At 39.6% G+C, this 21,926-nt stretch overlaps 1 protein-coding gene across 3 annotated transcripts in view; it reads left to right on the top strand.

Annotated features, from left to right (window-relative positions):
* The first annotated feature begins 1,552 nt into the window (after positions 1–1,552).
* The window catches only part of LOC129731135 (transcription factor hamlet), a 196,751-nt gene continuing 176,377 nt past the window's right edge, over positions 1,553–21,926 (top strand). The window contains exon 1 of one of the 3 annotated variants that reach the window (XM_055690915.1): positions 1,553–2,179. In XM_055690915.1, coding sequence (XP_055546890.1) covers positions 2,143–2,179 — 37 coding nt within the window. In that variant the 5' untranslated portion in view covers positions 1,553–2,142. The remainder of the gene's footprint in view (positions 2,180–21,926) is intronic. The other 2 variants (XM_055690912.1, XM_055690914.1) reach the window with 2 other exon arrangements.

Genomic DNA, 21,926 nt, shown 5'->3' on the forward strand with positions numbered 1-21,926 from the left:
TATTTCATATAATCTAAGATTGCGTCCAAATTCAAGATGGCGGCCAAAATTCTGATTACTCCAAATGAAAGCCCTATCATTCCACTTTACAGAAAAGTGGTACTTGTAGTAGGTTCCATAACGAATTTCAGAGATATAGCTCAAATAAAACATCAAGAATTGTTAAAATTACCACTTTTCTAGAAACTATTTCACCCCTTGGTGACCGAGGGGTCAACAAATTCAATCAAACAAAAATGGCATAATCGTTTTTTCGCTATTCCTAGCTAATATGTGCATTTATATCAAATTCGAAAGACCTTGTACACTTAGTGGCCTGGTTTCAGCGAGAATTGCTCTAACATTTTTTTGCTCACAGCATTTTTTGACACGGCACAATACAAATTATAATTACCTGAGATTTCGCTGATCCAGATGGGTCTGAGAAAGAAAGAAACTTTGAAAGAATATAAAACACTAAAAAAATGTCAGTATGTTTACTTTAGTTTGAACCAAATAAATGAGAGAACATTTTGTTTTTCCTATCAGTGTAAGCTTTGAATCATCTAAAATTCCGCTTTCCGCCATAAGTTCTAGTTAAAGAATTTCAAATTTACCTACTTACCATTAGAGAAGACATAGTAAAATAATTATTTTGAAGATCACAAGATTAATTTGATTGTCTCATAGAAACTTATTTGTCTGAAGTTTTAGTTCCAAATTGGAACACCGTAAGAATTTCATCCTTATGAATATTTTTTTTCATTACGTTAAAAATAGAAGCATAAAATGAAAGAAATAGCTTCCCCATTCATTATTTATCAATTTGGATAAGTTCTGCGTGTGAAAAATTCATTCGAATAGTACATACAAAGTTTGAATGGATTTAGACCGTACTAGGACTAGTCATTTCGTTTATCAACATAAATCTGTCTTTCATAATGAAACGGATCATATTCAGCCAAATCTACTGCTCTTGTTTATACATCCGCCGAACTCTCGAACGAAGCACTAGGTAGTAACAGTACTATTCACTCCAGGTGACAGTGTATATCTATCGGTGCCGTAGATTGTTGTCGTCGTTCGTAAGAGAGCAAGCAGTTTGGGTCACAGGAAAAACTAACCGCTCTCTTTTGCAGTTCACTCGCCGCACTCCGTTTTCGTTGGGGTTTCAGGACTTTTTTTGTGCTGTTTGACTTTAACGTAAACTATGGCTCTCCTCCTCCACCTGGGCAGGACACAGAGGTGCGCGCGGGAGACACTCGTACTGTCCAGAGAGTGAGAGCAAACTGTTGGAATCCGCGTGGCCCTTTAGCCAATTGTGTGTGTGTTTTTTTTTTCTATAAATTACAGTAATTATTCTATATTCTCAACGAGCGCTCCGAGAGAATCCCGCGTTTACAGTGCCACCACCGCAGACGGGGGGATGAGAGCCGCCATGAAAAAATAACAGAACTAGGTGAAAATATTTGTTTTCATGAGCGCATTTTCGCTGGGAACTCAAAACACACGGACCGCACACGGTGTGTGGATGATTGGTCGCGCTTTTTTCGTCCCCCCTGGAGGCCTGCTGGGGCTGTCAGTCGGCCGCGAATCAGTTTGTTTCCCAGCTTTACACCGAACGGAGAGTTGTACCGCCGAAACCTGACGACACGTGAGTCGGGAAAAACTATCGTCTCGCGCGCTTGTTGGCGCTTGTGTGTGGGCATGAATCTAGTCCGCGCGTTCGTCACTCGGACTCGCTGATAGTTCTGGTTGATCCGAGAAAATTTAGCGAAACGGTTTTGGATCAGGCCGGTCGGGGAACGAGGCGGCGATGGGTGGTGGAAAACAATGTGCCAGCAAGCACCACTAAAAACGTCTGGCTGGCTCGGGTGGTGTAGATGAAAAACTATCGCGATGTATCATTTAGTCGGCTGTTATCAGTGCGGTTGCTCGTAGGTGTTTGTGAGCAAATTTGGCTAGAAAAACAAACTGCGCGGATTTGAAGTGGCTGGCGGCCGGTTTTGAATTTATTTGTGCGATTATGAATGGTGATTGTGCGTGTTTAGTTGGGGATTTAACGGGAAACAAATTTCCCTGTCGTGAAGCGTACTTTCTTCTGTGATTGCTATTTGTGAACGGTGATAAGTAGGTTTAGCGATAAAACTGACTTTGTTAAGAATGAGGTCCAAGTCCGTCGCGAGAAGATTTGCTCAAGGTAATTGAATCTTAATAAAAAATTATCAATATAATTAGACAGAGGCTGTAGAAATTTTCTCAAGCGTAAACATTGTGAACACTAAAAGCCAAATTGATGTGACCAGTCAGAGTGTCGCTCACGATACCACAACCTTCACGTGTGAGAGAAACGAAATCCGTTCAAGTAGAAGCTCAAGCTTTTCAGGTTGTTGAAATCCTTTATGCAAAGTAGAAACAGAATTCCCATGCAAAGGTAATTCTGAACGTTGAAATGTCTTCGCAATCCAGCAGTTCTATGGGCATACAATTGTGCCACGAAATTAGTGTTATTGAATCACTACGAGCACTTCAGACATACGAGCATACGGGAACGAATCTCGTCGCAGAGTTTTTTCCTTCTTTCTTATATTGCCTGTGCAATTTAACCGAATCAAACATTGTGTGTACACAGTTTGTTTAATGCAACGTTATCGTTTTATTCTATCATTAATAATAGCACAAAAACGCTAGCCTGATGGAGCGACTATTCGAAATCAAATGTGACTTTGTGTACGGGAAGAATGAGAAGAAAAAAAAATGCTTACCTATATTTGTAAACGAGGAAAGAAACTGACGAAAGGATATCAAGTGGGAGCATATTGCTGTACACTCTGAAGTGCTTGAACGAATCGTGTGAGCCCTGTGCAATCCGAAAGTCGGACCCAGCGTACCGCGGGTCCCTCTGGGATGGGGTGGATTGCACAATAAAAAGTATGGGAACTACACATGCAAATCGGGTATTAGACCGGGAAGGGTCTCTCAGCCCAGCCAACGACAACGACGACGGCTGGAAGATTCTTCAGAAGTCATGCACGATGGGTACAAATTTATGTGGCCCCGAGCGAGCGAAGTATTGTGGCAGTGGTTTCTCGGCCGACCGACAGTCGTCAGTCACATCAGTGCCAACAAACGAGTACTCTTTTTATTATCGACAAACCCGAGTACTCATTCCCTTCGATTCATTATTACTATTATTCACATGATTTCCCTTCCATTTCTTCGCCCGAATGACTGACGCGATAGTTCGAAGATGTGTGGGTTTCCTGTGTGGCTAGGAGTGTTCAGTATTTTCCTACAACAAACTGTTTTTCATGTTTTCTAAGCTAATCTCAAAAACTATTTTTCGAAAACTTGGTTGATTCCTGTTTAAACAAATTTTTGGGGTTCGAATGTTTATATTTTTATTTTTAAGTTCTATATTTTAAAATAAGCTAACTTGTTTTATTTCAACTCACCTTCGCTTCGAGGCACCCTTGAGTTAAAACGCAAAAATGCACACTCACATTAAAACCCATCGCCAAGAAGCGAAGAAGTTAAAACAATTTATTTTAATGATTATGATGATTTTTATGAATTTTAATGAACACAATATGCACGACACAGACTGAGTGCGCGATGTTTGCGGGCTCTAGCACACACTAATGTCCTGAGCCTTGGGCCCTGCAGATAGCATTCGGCTCCGGTTGCACGTCCGGTTATTCTGCATACACCGGCGAAGGGTATTTGTCATTTTCCCGGGTTTGCGAGGTCCTAGCCACGGTGTTCCTACGTAAGTCGGATGTCACGACCTACGAGGATATCGATTTTCGCTTAGTGTTGCTGGAGATTCCGTGATGCGGTATTCAAAACAGTGCTGGGATAATTTCATATTTATGACGGTGATGTCGTGCGACTGATTGAGCATCTGGTGATGCATAGCGTGAATGATTACGAGGTTTGAAGAACTTTGGATTTAATGCAAGGAATAAGGATTGAGCGTCCGCATGCTACTGAAAGAAACAAGTTTTGCGAGTTTTCAAGGTCTATCGGCATTTTTTTACCTATACATTCCATTTTTCCCTGTTTATTTTCCTAGGAAATAGGAAGGAAATTCCTCTCGAAAATTGTTTAAATTGTCAAGTCTAAAATCCTAAATCCTAGTCTATAATTAAAAATTCATAACTAGGAATCGAAAATTAAATCCACAATCCAAAACCGAAAATTCTAAATGCAAAATCCAAACTTCTAAAGTTTAAACAAAAATCCTAAATCCAATATTCAAGATCCTCAACCCGAAATCCGAACTCCATCATCCACTGTCCACAACCCAAAGTCGAACAACCAAAATCCTATACCCAAAATTCAAATCCCAAGTTCAAAATCCAAATCATAAAAAGTCAATATATGAAAAAAACCTAAAAATCCAAAATCATAACAAGAAATAATTAATACAGCAGTAGTAACTACAGTTTCCATTTCCAGATTCAAACATTTTCCTTCGGAATTCCATGTCTTGAAGTAGAAAAACCGGTGTCTCACGTTCAAAATAAAACTAATTAGTAATTTGGCAACCCAGATAGCAGCAAGCGTATGAAAAACTTTGCTCATGACTTAGCCAAAACCATAATCAGCAAGTTGTAAAAACAGCCAGCATTCCCTGCCTCACATTTGCTAAGATCAGATTATCATTAATGCGGGGTCTTTTTTTACAAGGTGATAAATCCTTTTTGTTCCTGCTGAGCTCATAATTCTAGATTTATATGGCAGTTTTCTTGTCCGGCACAGCAGCGCGCGGCCACTCGCTTATCGATCGCTCCGTGATTTCATCCTGTGCATACACACATACAAGCACCGCCTCACCGAAAGGGACACGCGACTCATCCGACCTGCACAAACCGAAGAAGGTCCGGTCCGGGTTTTCTTGGGCCCCTTTTGCCACATTTACGTGTAGCACGCAACCGCTAGGCCAGAAAATCCGCTGGCTTGTAGGACAGCTTACCTGAGGAGTGACCTGTGCAAAGTATGGAAAAAAGGAGATCTCATAGCTAGATAATAATTGACAAGCGAAATAAGTTAATATTCTTGCATGTCAAAAGGACAAAGGACATGACATGCAATCATATCACTCCGGACGTCGTTCGGGTGCCGTTTTCGTTGCCGCCAAGTCGTAGCTATCCTTGCGCGATAAAGACAGAGACGGAGCGAGAGAGTGGGGACCATAAATTCTGTGTCCCAGAAAAAGAAGGAGAAGACGCTGGACAAGTCTACGAGGGTAAAGTAGTAACAACAAAAGCCTCTCTAATGGATACGATAAATATTATAGTACTTATATCGGTTTACGACCTCCACTGCGACGCGGTTAGGACGCCGACAACGAAGAGACCACCCACTGGCCGAGGGCCACCCTCCACACCCTCCCCGGGGACCGAGATTGGTGGATGGAAGCTTCAGAACAGACTACGCGCCATCTATGCCATCCTGTCATACTCGATTGTCGTCGGCGCCGTTGTTGGTCCGGTTTTGGTTGTAGTGTAGTACATACTGGACTGGACATGTTCCTTGAAGTTTTAGGACGATGACAACGAAGAACTATGGCGGCCGACTGCCGGAATTATAGTGCTTGTGTATCCTTCCTTGTCGGTCAAGATTGCGGAGGAAAGCAGCAGGGAAAACCTGCTGCGACACTATATGCTGCTGTTTCTTGTCAAGTGGACAGTGGAATGTTTTTTTTCTGCTTCCTTTACTGCCGCACTTTGTGCTTCCCTTTGTGTCATTGCATAGTGGGCTTCGATGGGTGATGTTTCATCCAAAATGGCAGCGACTAGGAATAATCAAATCTTTGTCCGTAAATCAACAACCGACTCCATTGTTCGATAGGATAAAAGCTCACCATTACCCACAGACGACAGACGCTCGAGAGACGACAAAAAGACAGCTCATGAGGTGGACATTGGATAGGCGGAATTTTCCTACTCTTCTTTCGAGTCGGCGTTTGAGATATTGCAGCGACTGTGGAAGTGGGGTTGGCCGTTTAAAGCACTTTCAGCGCGCTCTGCAGCAAACCGGACAACTCCCGGGTGTTTTCGTTGACTGGAGTAAGCACGTTTTTTATGGAAATGCTGCTCCCACTGGCAAAGCGGGAGTCGGTTGTTTTAATTTATCATACATAATATTCCGTGTGTCATAAAATTTATGATTGCCAAGAACACAAGTTTGGTTGGGTGGAAGCAAGGGAGCATATTTTTACCTGACGATTCCTGGCGCAAGGGGGAAGAATCAGTGCGGTCAGTTAATGGTCAAGGAGGGTCTTGAGCAGGAAATTGACTTGCCGGGTAGACGACAGACACGACTACTGGCGGTTGTCGCAGACGACGCTCGTAACTGAGCATTATGAGGATTTTTTCGTACAGATAAAATTTTATTTATTGCTTTGATTTTACCAATTTAAAACGAAACTGTTTGGAGCTCTAATTTCGGTGATCGTAAAAAAATCCGCACGCTAGCGATTCTCCATTCTTGGAGGCACGTGTTCCGTTCAATGGGGTGTGAAGGACTTTTCGCCTTCGTCGGCCATGATTCAGCCGCGGTTCGTACACGATTCGAGAAGAGATCAGCCATGTTGTGAAAATATCTGTTCCACTTCACGAGAAACTGTGTTCGTCTCGCAAGCGCGCTGGTGTTTGTTGTTTTTCGAAATATCATTCCGCGGCTGCTCTACAGAGTTTTTTTAATGGCCATACTCAATGCCAGCAAGGCAGCCATCGCTAATGAAGCGCGATGGGGAACGAATCGACACCGAATGCACAGTTGGATAGGAGGATGATAAGTTTAATTGCTCAAGGAAGGAGATTTCTCGCCTGTATGTGCGATCTGCGGTTTCTAGTCTTACGAAAGAAAATATTGCACGATGGGCTTCTAGTTCTTTTGTCTTACACATGTCGGTTGAATAAATAATCACTGTTTCATATTCTTAAGAGCGCCAATTTTTATTTAAAATCCATTCTCTTTTTTTCATAATACTTTCGACATTTGAATTTATTCATTATTCAACAGTTCTTAACTGTTAACATTCAGGTTCTGTCTTAGATCACACGACTTCCGTTCAAGTTATTTAAATTTTAACTCGCATTATTTACAGTTTCAGTTAGCAATATGATAAATCTTCGGAAATTTCTCATATATGTTTTACTCATTAATATTCATACGAGTTCTAGGTGACAATCTTTTCGAAACGCTATTAATTCTACACGATCGATTCCTCATTCTAATCCTACTAAGTTTTCACTTATTTTAAAACGTATCCAATTTTATATGTCATACTAGGTTTATTTGTTTCATTTAAGTTATATTTCTCCTTTTTGCAGTATACGCGGTCTGTGTAACATTCAAGTGTTTTCATGCAGTGGCGAATTTTTTTGCTCACTTTTCTAATCCTTTTGACTTTTTTTTGATTTCTATTTCAACACTTTTCCGAAAAAACAAAATCGGTTCAATACATTTTTCGATTCTCAAGTAACACATGCAACATCTTTTACGAAAAAAATGAAAGGGTAAAGTTATAAATAAGTCATAAATAAGTTACAGGAAAAACATTGGGCTTTAATTCACTCGCATTGATGTTTTAAATCGGAATGATGTTTTAAATCGAAATAACAAGTTAAAGTAGTAAATACATTACGAATTGCTGTAAAAACTGATTTATAACATATTTATAACTAGTTTTTTTCTTGAGAATGCAAGAGAGACAACAGTGGTGAATATGTGTTTGACAGCAAAACGTAGAGTGGAGACAAAATTGAAAAATGGCCGCAAAAGTTGTAGTTCAGCTTTAAATCAGTTGTAAATGTGATTTTATGGTGTGAACTATTTCTTCTTCATCAAATACAGTGCAGATCAGAAATACTGTTATAATATTCAAAATTATATAAAATATTTAAACACCCAGGGAATTTATGTTTGATTAAACATAAATAATAAATTTGACAGTAAATTATAATCAATGAATTTATCATTCAATTTACTGAAAACAAGAAAATCGTTTGATTTGATCGGCCATGATTTGTTTCAATCTTTTTTTTGTCTTGCTCAACGATCTTCGGTTTTATTATTATTATTTTGATCCAAAGGTTGGTCTGTCTTTTGGCTTTCTCAGTCTTTATGGAGGAAAAACACGACAATTTAGCAAAATTGACCGACGTTTCGGCCGTTTTGGTGGCCTTTTTCAAGAGAACGGCCGAAACGTCGGGCAATTTTGCTAAATTGTCGTGTTTTTCCTCCATAAAGACTGAGAAAGCCAAAAGACAGACCAACCTTTGCATTACCAGTCCCAGTCGTTAACATAAAAATAATTATTTTGATCATCGTTAATAACCTCAGATCAATGTTTGAATATTTCTGTTTTACTTAAATTTCAAAATATATTACTCAATGCGTGGTTTAGTTAAGAGAATTTTTACATTATTTTCTCTACTACAATAATCAAGATGGTGACGGCGATTTTTTTTATAGATTGTAGTAGCTTTATATAGCCTCGCTTAATTTGTTTCACGATTTCAAAAGGCACTTTTCATAATATAATCCTAATGAAAATATATACCTGAGGCTCATTCCTCTAGAGTTCATCTGTTACTTTTTTCTTTATTTCAAATTAAAAAAAAAATATAATATTGATTACTATCATATTGTGGTATTTTCGAAGCGCGTAAATTTTAACGAAGTACAAGGCAAATATTCACGACAAATCTGAAATCGCACGTAGATTTATTGTATTTAATCAACATACCAACACCCTATTCTATCAGTGAATTGTCTTGATAATTTCTCAAATGAAGAGCCATGTTTATTTTCGTGCGTCATCTGTTTTGTATGTATTAGAAACAATCATCAGCTAGTGAAATTTTAACTCATTTGTGCAATTTATTTATGACCTATTAATAACAGCCACCGTTTGTTGGTACTGGAAATGTAAGAGTGGTGGTTGTAGTCGTTATAAAGTTGTTTTATATAAGTCGTGTGAACAATTCATTGGAAGTTTAATATATGTTTTATATTGGCTCCGCCCCTTGCGCTTTTTGAGTTGTTAACAAGTTGTATATAAGTTTCTACGTTATTGTTATAGTGACGAGATTTGTTATATATCAATTACCTAAACTTATTAAAGACTAACCGTGTTACTTGGGTTCGTTCTAGGATTAAGATTATTTCTTTCAACTACTTTGCCGTTTATACTTTACTACCTTTTTGATTTTTCTGTTTTCTTCTTACTCATCTTTTAGGTGTTTTTAAATCCATTCTAAAAGTATTTGAGTTGGATTTTTTTAAACTTTTAGTGAAAGAACTAACTATCTCATTTTCATTCATTCTTTCATTTTTCCACTTTTTCAACCACCCCTCCATCCCTTGTAAGACATCGTAAGATTTTTTGATACCCCCCCTCCCCCTAGTAAGATCTTACTGCCAGCATATATAGATTTTTATTTAAGTTTTATCTTCCTGAAGCAGGCACAATATTTCGTTTCCTCTTCTGTTCTTAATTCGAGTTAATCGTCCTTCCCTAATTTTCCTAATTTTTATGAATATTAACGTTCACACATTCATGAACACGGTTATTTGAACAGCTGCGTTAACAATGTTTTTCATACGTAAGATAATCAATTCTCACCCCTCCCTCTCTTGTAAGATAGCATAAGAAAATTGCACAGCCCCCCTTCCCCCCTATTTGCTTACGTAATTATTGAACGGCCCCTCAAGCACCTTGGGCGATTTTCGAGCTTTGGCCTTTATTATGCCCCAAATCATTCCACCGAACGAATATCTGTTGAATTTGGAGGGTTAGCGATTTTTGGTACGAAAACAACATTATTGTCTTTGTACCAATCCAACTTCGATCGCGCGTAATGGCATGATGCCAGGTCCGGCCAAAATAATGTCTCGCCTCCGTGGGACCGCAGGAAGGGCAACAGACGCTTCTGGAGGCACTCGGTGCGGTAAATTTCGCTGTTGATGGTACCCGTTGTTATGTACGGTTTACTCAGTTTACTGCATTGGCATATGGCCTGCCAGAGCAACACTTTGTCTTTAGAGCTACGTCGCGGATCGAAAGGGGGACTTTTGACCGGATATATTCATGATCCGGTTATCCGAAGCTCGGATCACGGATAGGTAAACGAATACAATCCGGATATCCGGATATTCGGATACAGATAATCGAATAGTTGGTCTTGCCTTCAACCATTTTCGCATTACATTTAGAAAAATGGTTTTTTCCACAACCCCCCACCCCCTCGTAACTATTTATGTCAATAAGTTTCATTAAACTATGTTCGGATATAGAATCCGGATATCCGGATATCCGACTACCCGAAAATCCGGATATCCTGTCGAATAATATCCGGTTATCCGGACGATCCGGATTTTGGATATTTGTTGGTTATCCGAGGCCGGATACCCGGATATGGATAGTCCCAGCACTAGTTTGCATTACGCTTGAAATAATTCAACACCTACCAAGCCTTCACAGGGTCTCCGATTTTCTTTCACTTTCAGCCCGCGGTCGTCTGGGTTTCCTCAAACGATTTTACCACCCGAGACACAGTTGTATGGGTGATTCCCACTTGTCTTCCAATCCATCTAATGGTCGCCGCAGAATTTTCCATGACGGCGCGCAAAATTCTCTGGCGATTTTCCTCTTGTTTCGAACTCTGAAAGGATTGTGAAAAAATAACGTTTATGGAGGCTTTTTTTCTTTTTCACTCAAGAGTGTCAACAAATATCAACCCTGATCTCAATAATCACTGAAGCGATTGTTATGAAATTTTGCACATGTAAACAATACACTCCAAACTAGTTAATTTTTACACACGGACAAAAAAGTTATACAAGCATAAAAATGGTGTATTTTCGAGAACATGCCTTATAGATTTGAATGTTTTTATTTGTTGCTCATTTGTCGTTAGTCTTTTATATTTTGGAAGCTCTTTTTTCCCTTTCCATATTTATTTGTGTATTCACCAACAGGCTCCAATGGTGTAAGGGGCCATCCACATACCACGTGGACAGCTTTGAGGAGGGGGGGGTTGGCTAATGTTCACGGTCCATACAATTTTTTTAGAATTTATATGGGCAGTTGTCCACGGAGGGGGAGGGGAGGGTCAATATCGTTAAACGTGGCCATCCACATACCACGTGTCCCGATTTTATGCCGAATCCAGAATACGCCTCCATAAAACTCGGTCTCAGGCTGCTCCTCTCCAGTCGCCTCTTACACCACCCACTACTCGAGCATCCTTGTCGAGCATACGTGCTAGCCCATTGAAACCTGCCGTGTTGTTACATAGTTTTTTCAACTTATTTTTGATTAAATTATTAAAATCTCTCTTGTTTCAACCGCTTTATATTATTTTTTCAATATTGTTACTTGGGAAAATTGTTTTCTACTCTTTTGCGGTTTTTGTTTTGTATATTTTTTTCCATTTTCAACTTGATTTTGTTTCATGTTCGACTGGTTCTAAAATAAATTTTGATCGTTTTCCGATCATCGCCGACTTATTTTCGCCGAGTTTGAATTTTCTTCATCTCTGACCCGTTTGATACTATCATACAATAATTTTGCAATTTTTGTTATTGATTTCTAACAACTTTTAGACTCGCCCTCAATAATTTTTTTCTCAACCTCAACTTTTGTTTCAGTTTTTGTTTTGGTCTCCATTTTTCTCTTGGTCCTATTTTCACTGATTTTCGATTGTTTCCAGATAATTTTCGTGGATTTTCGGCGCTTGCTCACTCTCCTACTATTTTGTTCACAACAGGAATGCTAACATAGAATTAAAAGAATTGCGCTTACATTAGAGTTAAAGCTTAAAATGATATACTCTTTCTTTACACGAAAAACAATCTTTTTTTAACAACCTCCCAAAAATTCATTGCGAACAATAAAAGTTACCTACACTTCAAATGTTCCCTCGGTGGTGGTGTTATCAAACCGCAACTATGTTGCAAAAAAAAAGAACCAAAATTTTCGCACCGCGCATGTTAAAACCCACTTGAGGAGCCAATCGGACTAATTTGCATGCAAAAGAAAAAGTCCACAATGATTTGATGCGAACGGGGGAGAGCCGTGGCAAGAAAAATAAGCAGCTAAGTCCCAATTAAAATTGCTTGTTTTCACACCGACAACGTCGTCGACGACAGCGACGAGGTTGGTCTCCTGACCTCTTCTCGGTTTTCCCCCATCGTGGACGGCTGGGGAGCGGTCGGAAATCCGTGCCGCCAATTTCCTCTCGGGGTTGACCATTTGAAACTAAGTTGTGTTTCCTGCATTAAAGTGAGCCTTTTGACTGGGTTCACCCTTCTCACCGTTCCGCCCGTACGGGACTCGAGAGCTTCGATTTTCACACTTTTCCAGCTGTGCTGGGTTCGGGTGTGTTTGCTAGTGAAAGCTTTATGTGAATTAATGCACGAGCGAATAGTATATAGTAACCCAACTATACGGTCTTAGCATCGGAGCGTGAACGAAAGGATACGGTGGTGAAAATGAAAACGAGAAGTTAATTGCTCGTGTATTTAAATGCGAATTGTATAGTGGAAAATGTATACAAGCTTCGGGTGGGAAATTATTAAGTCATTTTAGCTGGTTCGTTTCCTGCTTAGCTTCGAGCGTAAAGGACTTTGCAATATTTTCCCGATGTTCTCTCGAGCGATCATTTTCGTTTTACTCCCATCTGTCTTGGGTGTCCTTCCTTGCGTCTCTTCGCTCCGATGCCTCCCAGTTTCCGGCTACTTCCGATAACTTGTTAATAAGTTTCCTTTATCCTTCATTACCAATTAACGTATATTTAAGCCGCCAGTAAGGGCCAAGGAAAAATTATTTAATTAAAATCGTAAATAACATTTTCCACGCCATTTGTACTTTCCTCCGAAGGCTTCCGGCGATGTCGTTTTTCTTTGCTGAACTATTTCCATTTCTATACCAGACTGGGTTGCAGCTTCTCGGTGGAAATAATCTTCTAGCAAAAAACAAAAAAGATCCATATCGAAACCCTACAGTCCCTGGGCTGCTCGTGCAATGGTTACAGAAGCGAATGCGGAGTCGAAGTCAAAGGAAAAACTTGGATGAAATATTGATCCGCGAAGTCTGTGCTCCGGTTGCAATCGATTCGACTCGAGGGATGCTTTGGAAAAGTTTTTTCTTTGCTCTTTCTCGGATACACTCACGTACGTTATGGTAGCATATTGCGATTGAATTTGGTCGTTGGTGCAGAAGGAGGAAATTTATACCGCGAGCGGATGGCCATAGTAATTATCAATTTTAATTATCAAAAGATTTCTGCCCAGATTTACAATTCTTTCCCGCTGTTTGTTGGCACAAATCAAGCGTTTTGCGACAGCTTTCCCTAACTTACCGTCAATTTTCTGCTCGTTTAGGCTGTGTGTAAGACAATGACAAGAGAGAAGAAATGATTCCCAGTTTGCGTCAGCGTTTGGATATTTGTTACAGCTGCTGTTGTGGGGTTGAAGTAGTAAGTAGCAAAAATATGACGAGCCACTGAGCGGTGGCGGCGGTAAGGGCACGATAATTAGTGACGTGATTTAATGGGCAGGCCTATTCTTCCGGGGGTTCTTTCAGCGTAAAAATGACGACTCCGGCTGCTACCGTTTCGATGTTGCTTACGGTTGGGAGCTCAAGCGGTTGGAGATCGTCATGCCGACGACGACGGTGGCGATGATGACGGTGACGTGACGAGAATTTTGTAGCGCGGGATTCTTTCTACTCTACTGTAAGGGCGGCAGCAGAGGAGGAAGGTCGGTGGAGTAATTATGATGTGATAATCTTAACCCTCTTAGTTTCAACCCCCGGAGAGGAAGCGCGTCGGGAGCAGTCTTCCCGTGGCAGGGGTAATTAATTTGTTTATTATTATTCATAAAATTCTGCTCGCAGTTCTACTATGGGACTGAAATTTCTAATTTTTCTTATCCGACAAAGTCTACTACAGCGGCAGGTTAGCGGAGCTACCAGTTGGTGACGTGTGCTGTAGGAAAGTTTATTGCTTTGATGATTATTGTTATTGTGGAGCATATTTCATCCGGAAAATTGTACGGATTCCGGAATGATTCTGCTGCCGGTGGGATAGGGAGTGATGTTTTATGAAGCAGTCAGCCAGTGTTTCTATTTAATGATAGATACGTTTGTAATCAAAGTGTATCTGTGTATCTGTATCGATTTATCATACGGGCGGTTGAAAATGAAGTAAAAATTTTATTCATTCAGTTATAAAATCTTAGAAAAGTAAAATTTAAGAACAAGTTTTATAAAAAGATTAGTAGAAAATATGCTTCATCAAAAGTTTTTTGAGCATTGTCATGTCTAACTTGCAACATGTACTCCTCTAGAAGATGATTAAAAATTGCTCTCCAATTAGAAACATGAAATTTCTGTTTAACATGGGCTCAATATCCTAAATGGAAAAAAAAATATTAAAAACTCAGCTGACTGAAGACCCGGGAATTTCAGATTAACTTTTTGGGAACGTTGATGTTATCCAAATCTATGACCTACGAGAAAAATTGCAGAAATCCATAATTTCAAGTCACGCGCCGAGTTTAGAATTTTTGGCTGATGTTTCCGAGAAACAAGTAGTCAACAATCTATTTTGAAGACTTCAATCTATAATTAAAGTAAAACTCTGCATCCAGGTTATTTGTTGTTGATTGTTGATGTTGTATAAATTGATTTGAAAGCTGCATTTGACCCTATTGACCACAAGATACTTCTAAGAAGACATGCACGGCTTGGTGGTTCACGATGTTTGTCCATGTTTGTGCGAGAGTTATTTATGTGCAGATAGACTCCTGCTCGTCATTACAGTTCATAAACTTTTCTGGTGTTCCTCAAGGCAGCAATCTGGGACCTCTGCTGTTAATACTATTCTTTAACGCCACTCAGCTCGCTGATTATATTTGGTAGTTCAATCTGTCGATGACTGCTCACGTTTTCAAGCGCTGTCGGATACGTTTGTCGATTGCGATGTCAACGAGATTGGCTTATCCCTAATCAATTCGGTGCCCTCAATAGCTAAGGTGGAGTTAACGTATAAAACGTGTTCAGAAAAGATTTCTATGATTTGCAATGAGAGATACATTCTGATCGCTGTCGGCCTCGAAAAACGGGAACGACGAAGGAAAATTCAATCAATTGTATTTATCGACATGATAGTCAACATCGAAATTAACGGCCCAAAAACGCTGTCTCTTTGAACTTTCGGGCTTCACAGGGAACTTTTCACTTTACTGAACTGTACGAACGAAATTTTCATCGTACTACATTTGGGTGCAACGAATCTATGACTGTCTGCATTCACACTCTCGCTGTTCTTGTTCGAATTCGAAAAACCATTATTTATGTTCAAACGAAGACTGAAAACGAAGACTGACTCGCTTTTATAACTGACCGCACAACATTCAATTGGACCATAATCATTTTAATTATTTCTATCCTAAGTCACATCCTCCAGTTCTAGCTCATTTTGCAAGTACATCATATAAATTAATGAATAAATAAGTTACAGAATTTTCATAGTGGATCAAGAATCTTGTTTTTAATTCTTCGCAATCAGAATAAAAGAATAAATCATCAATCGTAATCAGAATAAAAATCTATATGAAAAGAACATAAAAATTATGATAATAAAATATATTTTTATGGTTCGTTGATATCGTTGATTTCCGAAAATTTCAAAAACAAAAAAAAAATCGAAGAATATCTCTCGTTTTTAGTTTTAATTCGGTTGACTTCGAAATTTGAGAGAATATTCGGGAGCTTTGAAAGGGGTCCGCGGAGCTTTTTGTGTTTAACAAAATGGGCTGCGAAGCTAAAAAGGTTGTAAACCACTGCTTTAGAGTATGAAAAAGAATCACTTTAGAGTAGAAATAAATCACAAAAAAATTACATGGGAGTGGAAAAAAGCCCAATTAAAATAAAACAGTTGAGTTGAAAAGTGTCACATGAAAACAGGAAAATGTCGCACAAACGAAGAAAAACTCACATGGGAGTACAAAACATCTACAACAACATTACAGCAACACTAAAGTAGATAAGACTCACATTAGACTAGAAAACAGTCACATTAGACTAGCAAAGAGTCATATGAGACTAGAAAATAGTCACACCAGCATAGAAAAAATCACATGAGAGGACACAAGAACTACATAAGTGTTGGAAAGAATCACATTAGAGTAGAAAAGAGTCACATTAGAGCAGAAAAGAGACGCGTCAGAGTAAATATTAGTCACATTAGAGTAGTAAGGAGCAACATTAGAGTAGATAAGAGTCACTTTAGAGTAGGAAAAAGTCACATTAGAATAGAAAAGAGTCACATTAGAGTAGGTCGTATTAAAATAGACACTAGAGCAGTAAAGAGTCTTATTAAAGTAGAAAAAAGTTATTTTAAAATAGAAAAAAATCATATAAGAGTAGAAAGGAGTCACACAAGAGCAAAGGCATTACGAGGAAGTGGAAAAGAGCTACATTATAATAAGAAAAAGTTACATTAAAGTAGAAAAGAGTCACATTAGAATAGCAAAGAGTCGCATCAGCGTAGAAAAAATCACATGGGAGTAAGAAAGAACTACATAGATGTAGAAAAGAGTCACATTAGAGTAGAATGGAGTCAAATTAGAGTAGAAAAGAGCCACAATAAAGTAGAAAACAGTTACACTTGAGCAGTAAAAAATAAATAAAATGGGTGGAAAAACAGATTAAAATAGCAGAAAGTCACATTAGAGTAGAGAAGAGCCACATTTAGAATAGAAAAAAGTCACACCAGTGTAGAAAAAATCCCATTGGAGTACAAAAGAATTACTTAAATGCAGAAAACAATCACAATTAAGCAGAAAAGTGTAACACTAGAGCAGAAAAGAGCCACAATCAAGTAGAAAAGAGTCACTTTCGTATAGAAAAGAATCTCATAAGAGTAGAAAAGAGTCTAGAGCTAAATAATTACATGGGAGAACAAAAGAGCCACATTAGAATATAGTATAGAAAAGCCACTTTAGAATCGTAAAAGGAAATAAGAATAGGAATAAAATCAAATCAGCGTAAAAAAATCACATATGAGTACTAAAGACCAACATAAGTGTAGAAAAGAAGCACATTAGAGTAGAAAAGAGCAACATTATAGTAGAAAAGAGTGACATTAGAATAGAAAAGAGTCACATTTGCGTAGAAGAAGAGTAAATAAGAGTTACATAAGAGTAAAAGAGCGTAACACTAGAGCAGAATAGAGCCACATTAAAATAGAAGAGAGTCACTTTAAAGTAGAAAATAGTAACACCAAAGCAATAAAAATCATGTGGGAGTACAGAAGAGCCACAAAAGTTCTTTCTAGAAGTTACTTCAATGTATAAACGAGACATATTAAAGTATATGAGCAACATGTTAGTGAATATGAGAGTCACGTTAGATTCGATTAGAGTAGTAGAGTAGAGTAGAGTAGAGTAGAGTAGAGTAGAGTAGAGTAGAGTAGAGTAGAGTAGAGTAGAGTAGAGTAGGGTAGAGTAGAGTAGAGTAAGGTAGAGTAGAGTAGAGTAGAGTAGAGTAGAGTAGAGTAGAGTAGAGTAGAGTAGAGTAGAGTAGAGTAGAGTAGAGTAGAGTAGAGTAGAGTAGAGTAGAGTAGAGTAGAGTAGAGTAGAGTAGAGTAGAGTAGAGTAGAGTAGAGTAGAGTAGAGTAGAGTAGAGTAGAGTAGAGTAGAGTAGAGTAGAGTAGAGTAGAGTAGCGTAGAGTAGAGTAGAGTAGAGTAGAGTAGAGTGGAGTAGAGTAGAGTAGAGTAGAGTAGAGTAGAGTAGAGTAGAGTAGAGTAGAGTAGAGTAGAGTAGAGTAGAGTAGAGTAGAGTAGAGTAGAGTAGAGTAGAGTAGAGTAGAGTAGAGTAGAGTAGAGTAGAGTAGAGTAGAGTAGAGTAGGGTAGGGTAGAGTAGAGTAGAGTAGAGTAGAGTAGAGTAGAGTAGAGTAGAGTAGAGTAGAGTAGAGTAGAGTAGAGTAGAGTAGAGTAGAGTAGAGTAGAGTAGAGTAGAGTAGAGTAGAGTAGAGTAGAGTAGAGTAGAGTAGAGTAGAGTAGAGTAGAGTAGAGTAGAGTAGAGTAGAGTAGAGTAGAGTAGAGTAGAGTAGAGTAGAGTAGAGTAGCGTAGAGTAGAGTAGCGTAGAGTAGAGTAGAGTAGAGTAGAGTAGAGTAGAGTAGAGTAGAGTAGAGTAGAGTAGAGTAGAGTAGAGTAGAGTAGAGTAGAGTAGAGTAGAGTAGAGTAGAGTAGAGTAGAGTAGAGTAGAGTAGAGTAGAGTAGAGTAGAGTAGAGTAGAGTAGAGTAGAGTAGAGTAGAGTAGAGTAGAGTAGAGTAGAGTAGAGTAGAGTAGAGTAGAGTAGAGTAGAGTAGAGTAGAGTAGAGTAGAGTAGAGTAGAGTAGAGTAGAGTAGAGTAGAGTAGAGTAGAGTAGAGTAGAGTAGAGTAGAGTAGAGTAGAGTAGAGTAGAGTAGAGTAGAGTAGAGTAGAGTAGAGTAGAGTAGAGTAGAGTAGAGTAGAGTAGAGTAGAGTAGAGTAGAGTAGAGTAGAGTAGAGTAGAGTAGAGTAGAGTAGAGTAGAGTAGAGTAGAGTAGAGTAGAGTAGAGTAGAGTAGAGTAGAGTAGAGTAGAGTAGAGTAGAGTAGAGTAGAGTAGAGTAGAGTAGAGTAGAGTAGAGTAGAGTAGAGTAGAGTAGAGTAGAGTAGAGTAGAGTAGAGTAGAGTAGAGTAGAGTAGAGTAGAGTAGAGTAGAGTAGAGTAGAGTAGAGTAGAGTAGAGTAGAGTAGAGTAGAGTAGAGTAGAGTAGAGTAGAGTAGAGTAGAGTAGAGTAGAGTAGAGTAGAGTAGAGTAGAGTAGAGTAGAGTAGAGTAGAGTAGAGTAGAGTAGAGTAGAGTAGAGTAGAGTAGAGTAGAGTAGAGTAGAGTAGAGTAGAGTAGAGTAGAGTAGAGTAGAGTAGAGTAGTTCTTTCACATAATTATACTGTCAAGTTTATTTTTCAAATGAACTTGAAAGATTTTCTAAAATATCGCAAATAGTTATAGTATAATAGAATTGAAAAATTGCTGTACCTTCTCCTTTTTCATTATTTTTATTTTAGTTATAGTTTTATTGATCCACTTACTATTACTTTATTTTGTGTATGTGTGTGTATGGTCGTGTCTGGGCCCGCCGTCTGCCGCTGTCACGCTGCTGCCTGCCGCCTTGAAGTTACCGCCGTCGCCGAGCCGTGGCTGTCGCCGCTGCTAACTCGGATACGCCTGCTCCCGTACTTCCTGGTAATACACCAGCTCCACTCGGGTACTGCCGGGTTCGGCCTGACGATGGCAATAGCCGCTCCACCGGTTGCTACGACATCTGCTCTCGAACCTTCCGAGATCTGTCCCGATTCTCTTGTGTGCTGCCGGGTGCGGTCCGATAGTGAAACTAGCCGCTCTGTCGGTTGGTTAGCTCCGCTGCCTGGCTCCTGATCACTCCAATTCGAGGTTAACGGACCCACTAGGCCGGAAGGTAGGAACTTCAGATCGTTAACCGCTCGCTACGTAGCTCGTTCCTTACTGCCTCGAAAAATATTGTTGACCGCGATGAACCGCTACTAAATTATCTCGCGAATACGAGCCAGGTTGGTATAATCAGCTCTATGATGTCCAAAAACGTGTTCGGTGGTCAAAACCGCGGGTTTAATATGCGCGTCCGACTAACTTGACGGTCCTACACCTTCTCCTTTTGCTAACCCAGGACTTTCTCTCAGGACCCGAATAGTCATTGGAGCTCCCGGAACTTCTCACCCGAACTTCTTTCAGGCGAAATAATCTTAGTTCAGTGTGTTATGTTAAGTGTACCTTGTCAGGGCTGAACACAATCCTTATCGTGTGTGTAGAGTTTGTGTATCGTGCCATCTCCTAGCTAATTTAAGCTGGATATTCTAACGTATATTTTATTATTAATTTTTATATTTGACTTTTATATTGATGTTTATGATATTTTTATATATGTGTTAATTTTATCCCCTAGCTAGCTGATTAAGTGATTTTCAACCCATCAGACTTGTTTACTAATTTAGTATTGACACTGGCTATGAAAATAGCAAAAGGTCACATACCCGTTTACTAACTGTGACGAACTTACTGTAAGTTTATGTTTTTATGCACTTTTATTTCGGAACTATTATTACAATAACCAAGTAAGTACTAAAAGGCCGATTTTCCATCAAATCTTTTCGGTGGCTTGCTCTAGAATACAATATCCAAGTGTTAGTGTTAGTGTTGGAAAGATAATTTTCGAAACTCTTGTTACAAAATTCCATAATTGAATGCCATCAAAACGTAAAACAAACCTGTAACCCTGCTTTTTATCTATGAACAAAAACTTTCCCTACATCAAAGCGTTACTTTCTGCTGAGTTAAGGTTAGATTTCTCACTTAATGCTCTGTACCTCAAAGAACTCGTCCGTTACAGTCGACCTTGTTTCCGTTGTAAGACTTCTAGACAGTATTCACGGAAAATCTAGGCAAAATTCCTTCCACCAATGAAGGATGACCTTCAAGGGCACCGGAAACCTTACGCTTAACTAGGTTGATCCCAGCGAACGCGAACGAACGGACGGTTAATTTCCCACACCACCTCGGCTGGCCTTTCACAAATGATGTTGTCTTCTGTCAACAACCGAACGAATGCAGATCGCCGCTAGCAACCGCGCCACTTGCGGCGGCGAGGGAGTGGGTTAATTGGTTTTATCAAAACACGTTTATCTTCCAGCAAGTATCTTCCGGTATAATTGAAATTCTATTTCCTGGTGATGCCCCCGGCGGGGTGAATTGGGTTGAAATGGGCTTCGAATAATGCTCGACTGGTTGAGTGGTGCATTTCTAGCCGACATGGGGGTGTTCCGGAGCAATGCCTCAGGCCAACGGAAAAACAGTAGCAAAACAACAGCTTCGAAGAGGGATGACGACGGACGGTTGCGTAAACAATATTCCGACAGCGGAAGACACGTTAAGTGATGATAACGTGTTGTAATTTTTGGGGTGGCGAAATCGAGGGTGATTCCTGTTTAGCGTTTGGTTTCTCCCTATGTTTTGGATGGGGCAACCGTGAAGGAACGTTGAACGGTTACCGTGTTACATAGTAGATACAGCGTGAAGTGATAATCTGTACGGATGATTTTGGCTTTGCTGGTGTTGAAGGTCGTCCTTAAACGATAGGTAACTGTTGGTAATTGTTGAGCACCCGACTCCACTGCAGTTGAGTGTTTTGGTAATTTCAGCCATGTCGAAGTGACAGATCGATGATCTGGTTCATTAGGTCAGCTTAAAGAACTTGTGCGTGGGTTGAATTATTCGGTTATTTTTTGGGTATTAGATGGACGGGGTGTACGAAAGTAATAGAATGAATAATATTTTAATCGCCGAACGAAATGTTGTCTCTAACCACGCACAGCAAATGAGCACCGGAGAACGCCTACTCAAGTCCATTTATGCGGCACGTTTCTTATCGAAGATTTCATCCATCTATCTTCATTGGCGTTCCATTAGCCTTGTTGGAAGTCCAGTTTCTCTCTCACTTTCTCTCCTAGGTGCCAGTCGTATTGTGCATAGCGTCTGCTGCCCATCGGAAGTCGTCGGTAGGAGATTTAATGATTTGGAAACATTTCCACTACCCCATCGCAGGACATCGGAATAAATTCTCCATCTAAATTCCGAACCTTCTGGGGTTTGGGCTTTGCTTTGCTTCTCATTATCATCATAATTTTGCAACAGCTACGTGCTCTGGTTTATCGTCTGGCTAGCAGCGAAGAAAATTCTTACACCGAAAATGCTTTGGATAATGGAGTCAGTCATAGCCGTGCCCAAAGGGGGGAAAGTGGGGTCGGAATGGAAATGTTGGGCTTTGAGATTCATCAGAATGCTCACATGCACTCACGTTAGC

Source organism: Wyeomyia smithii, chromosome 3, assembly GCF_029784165.1.
Source record: "Wyeomyia smithii strain HCP4-BCI-WySm-NY-G18 chromosome 3, ASM2978416v1, whole genome shotgun sequence".
Lineage (NCBI taxonomy): Eukaryota > Metazoa > Arthropoda > Insecta > Diptera > Culicidae > Wyeomyia > Wyeomyia smithii.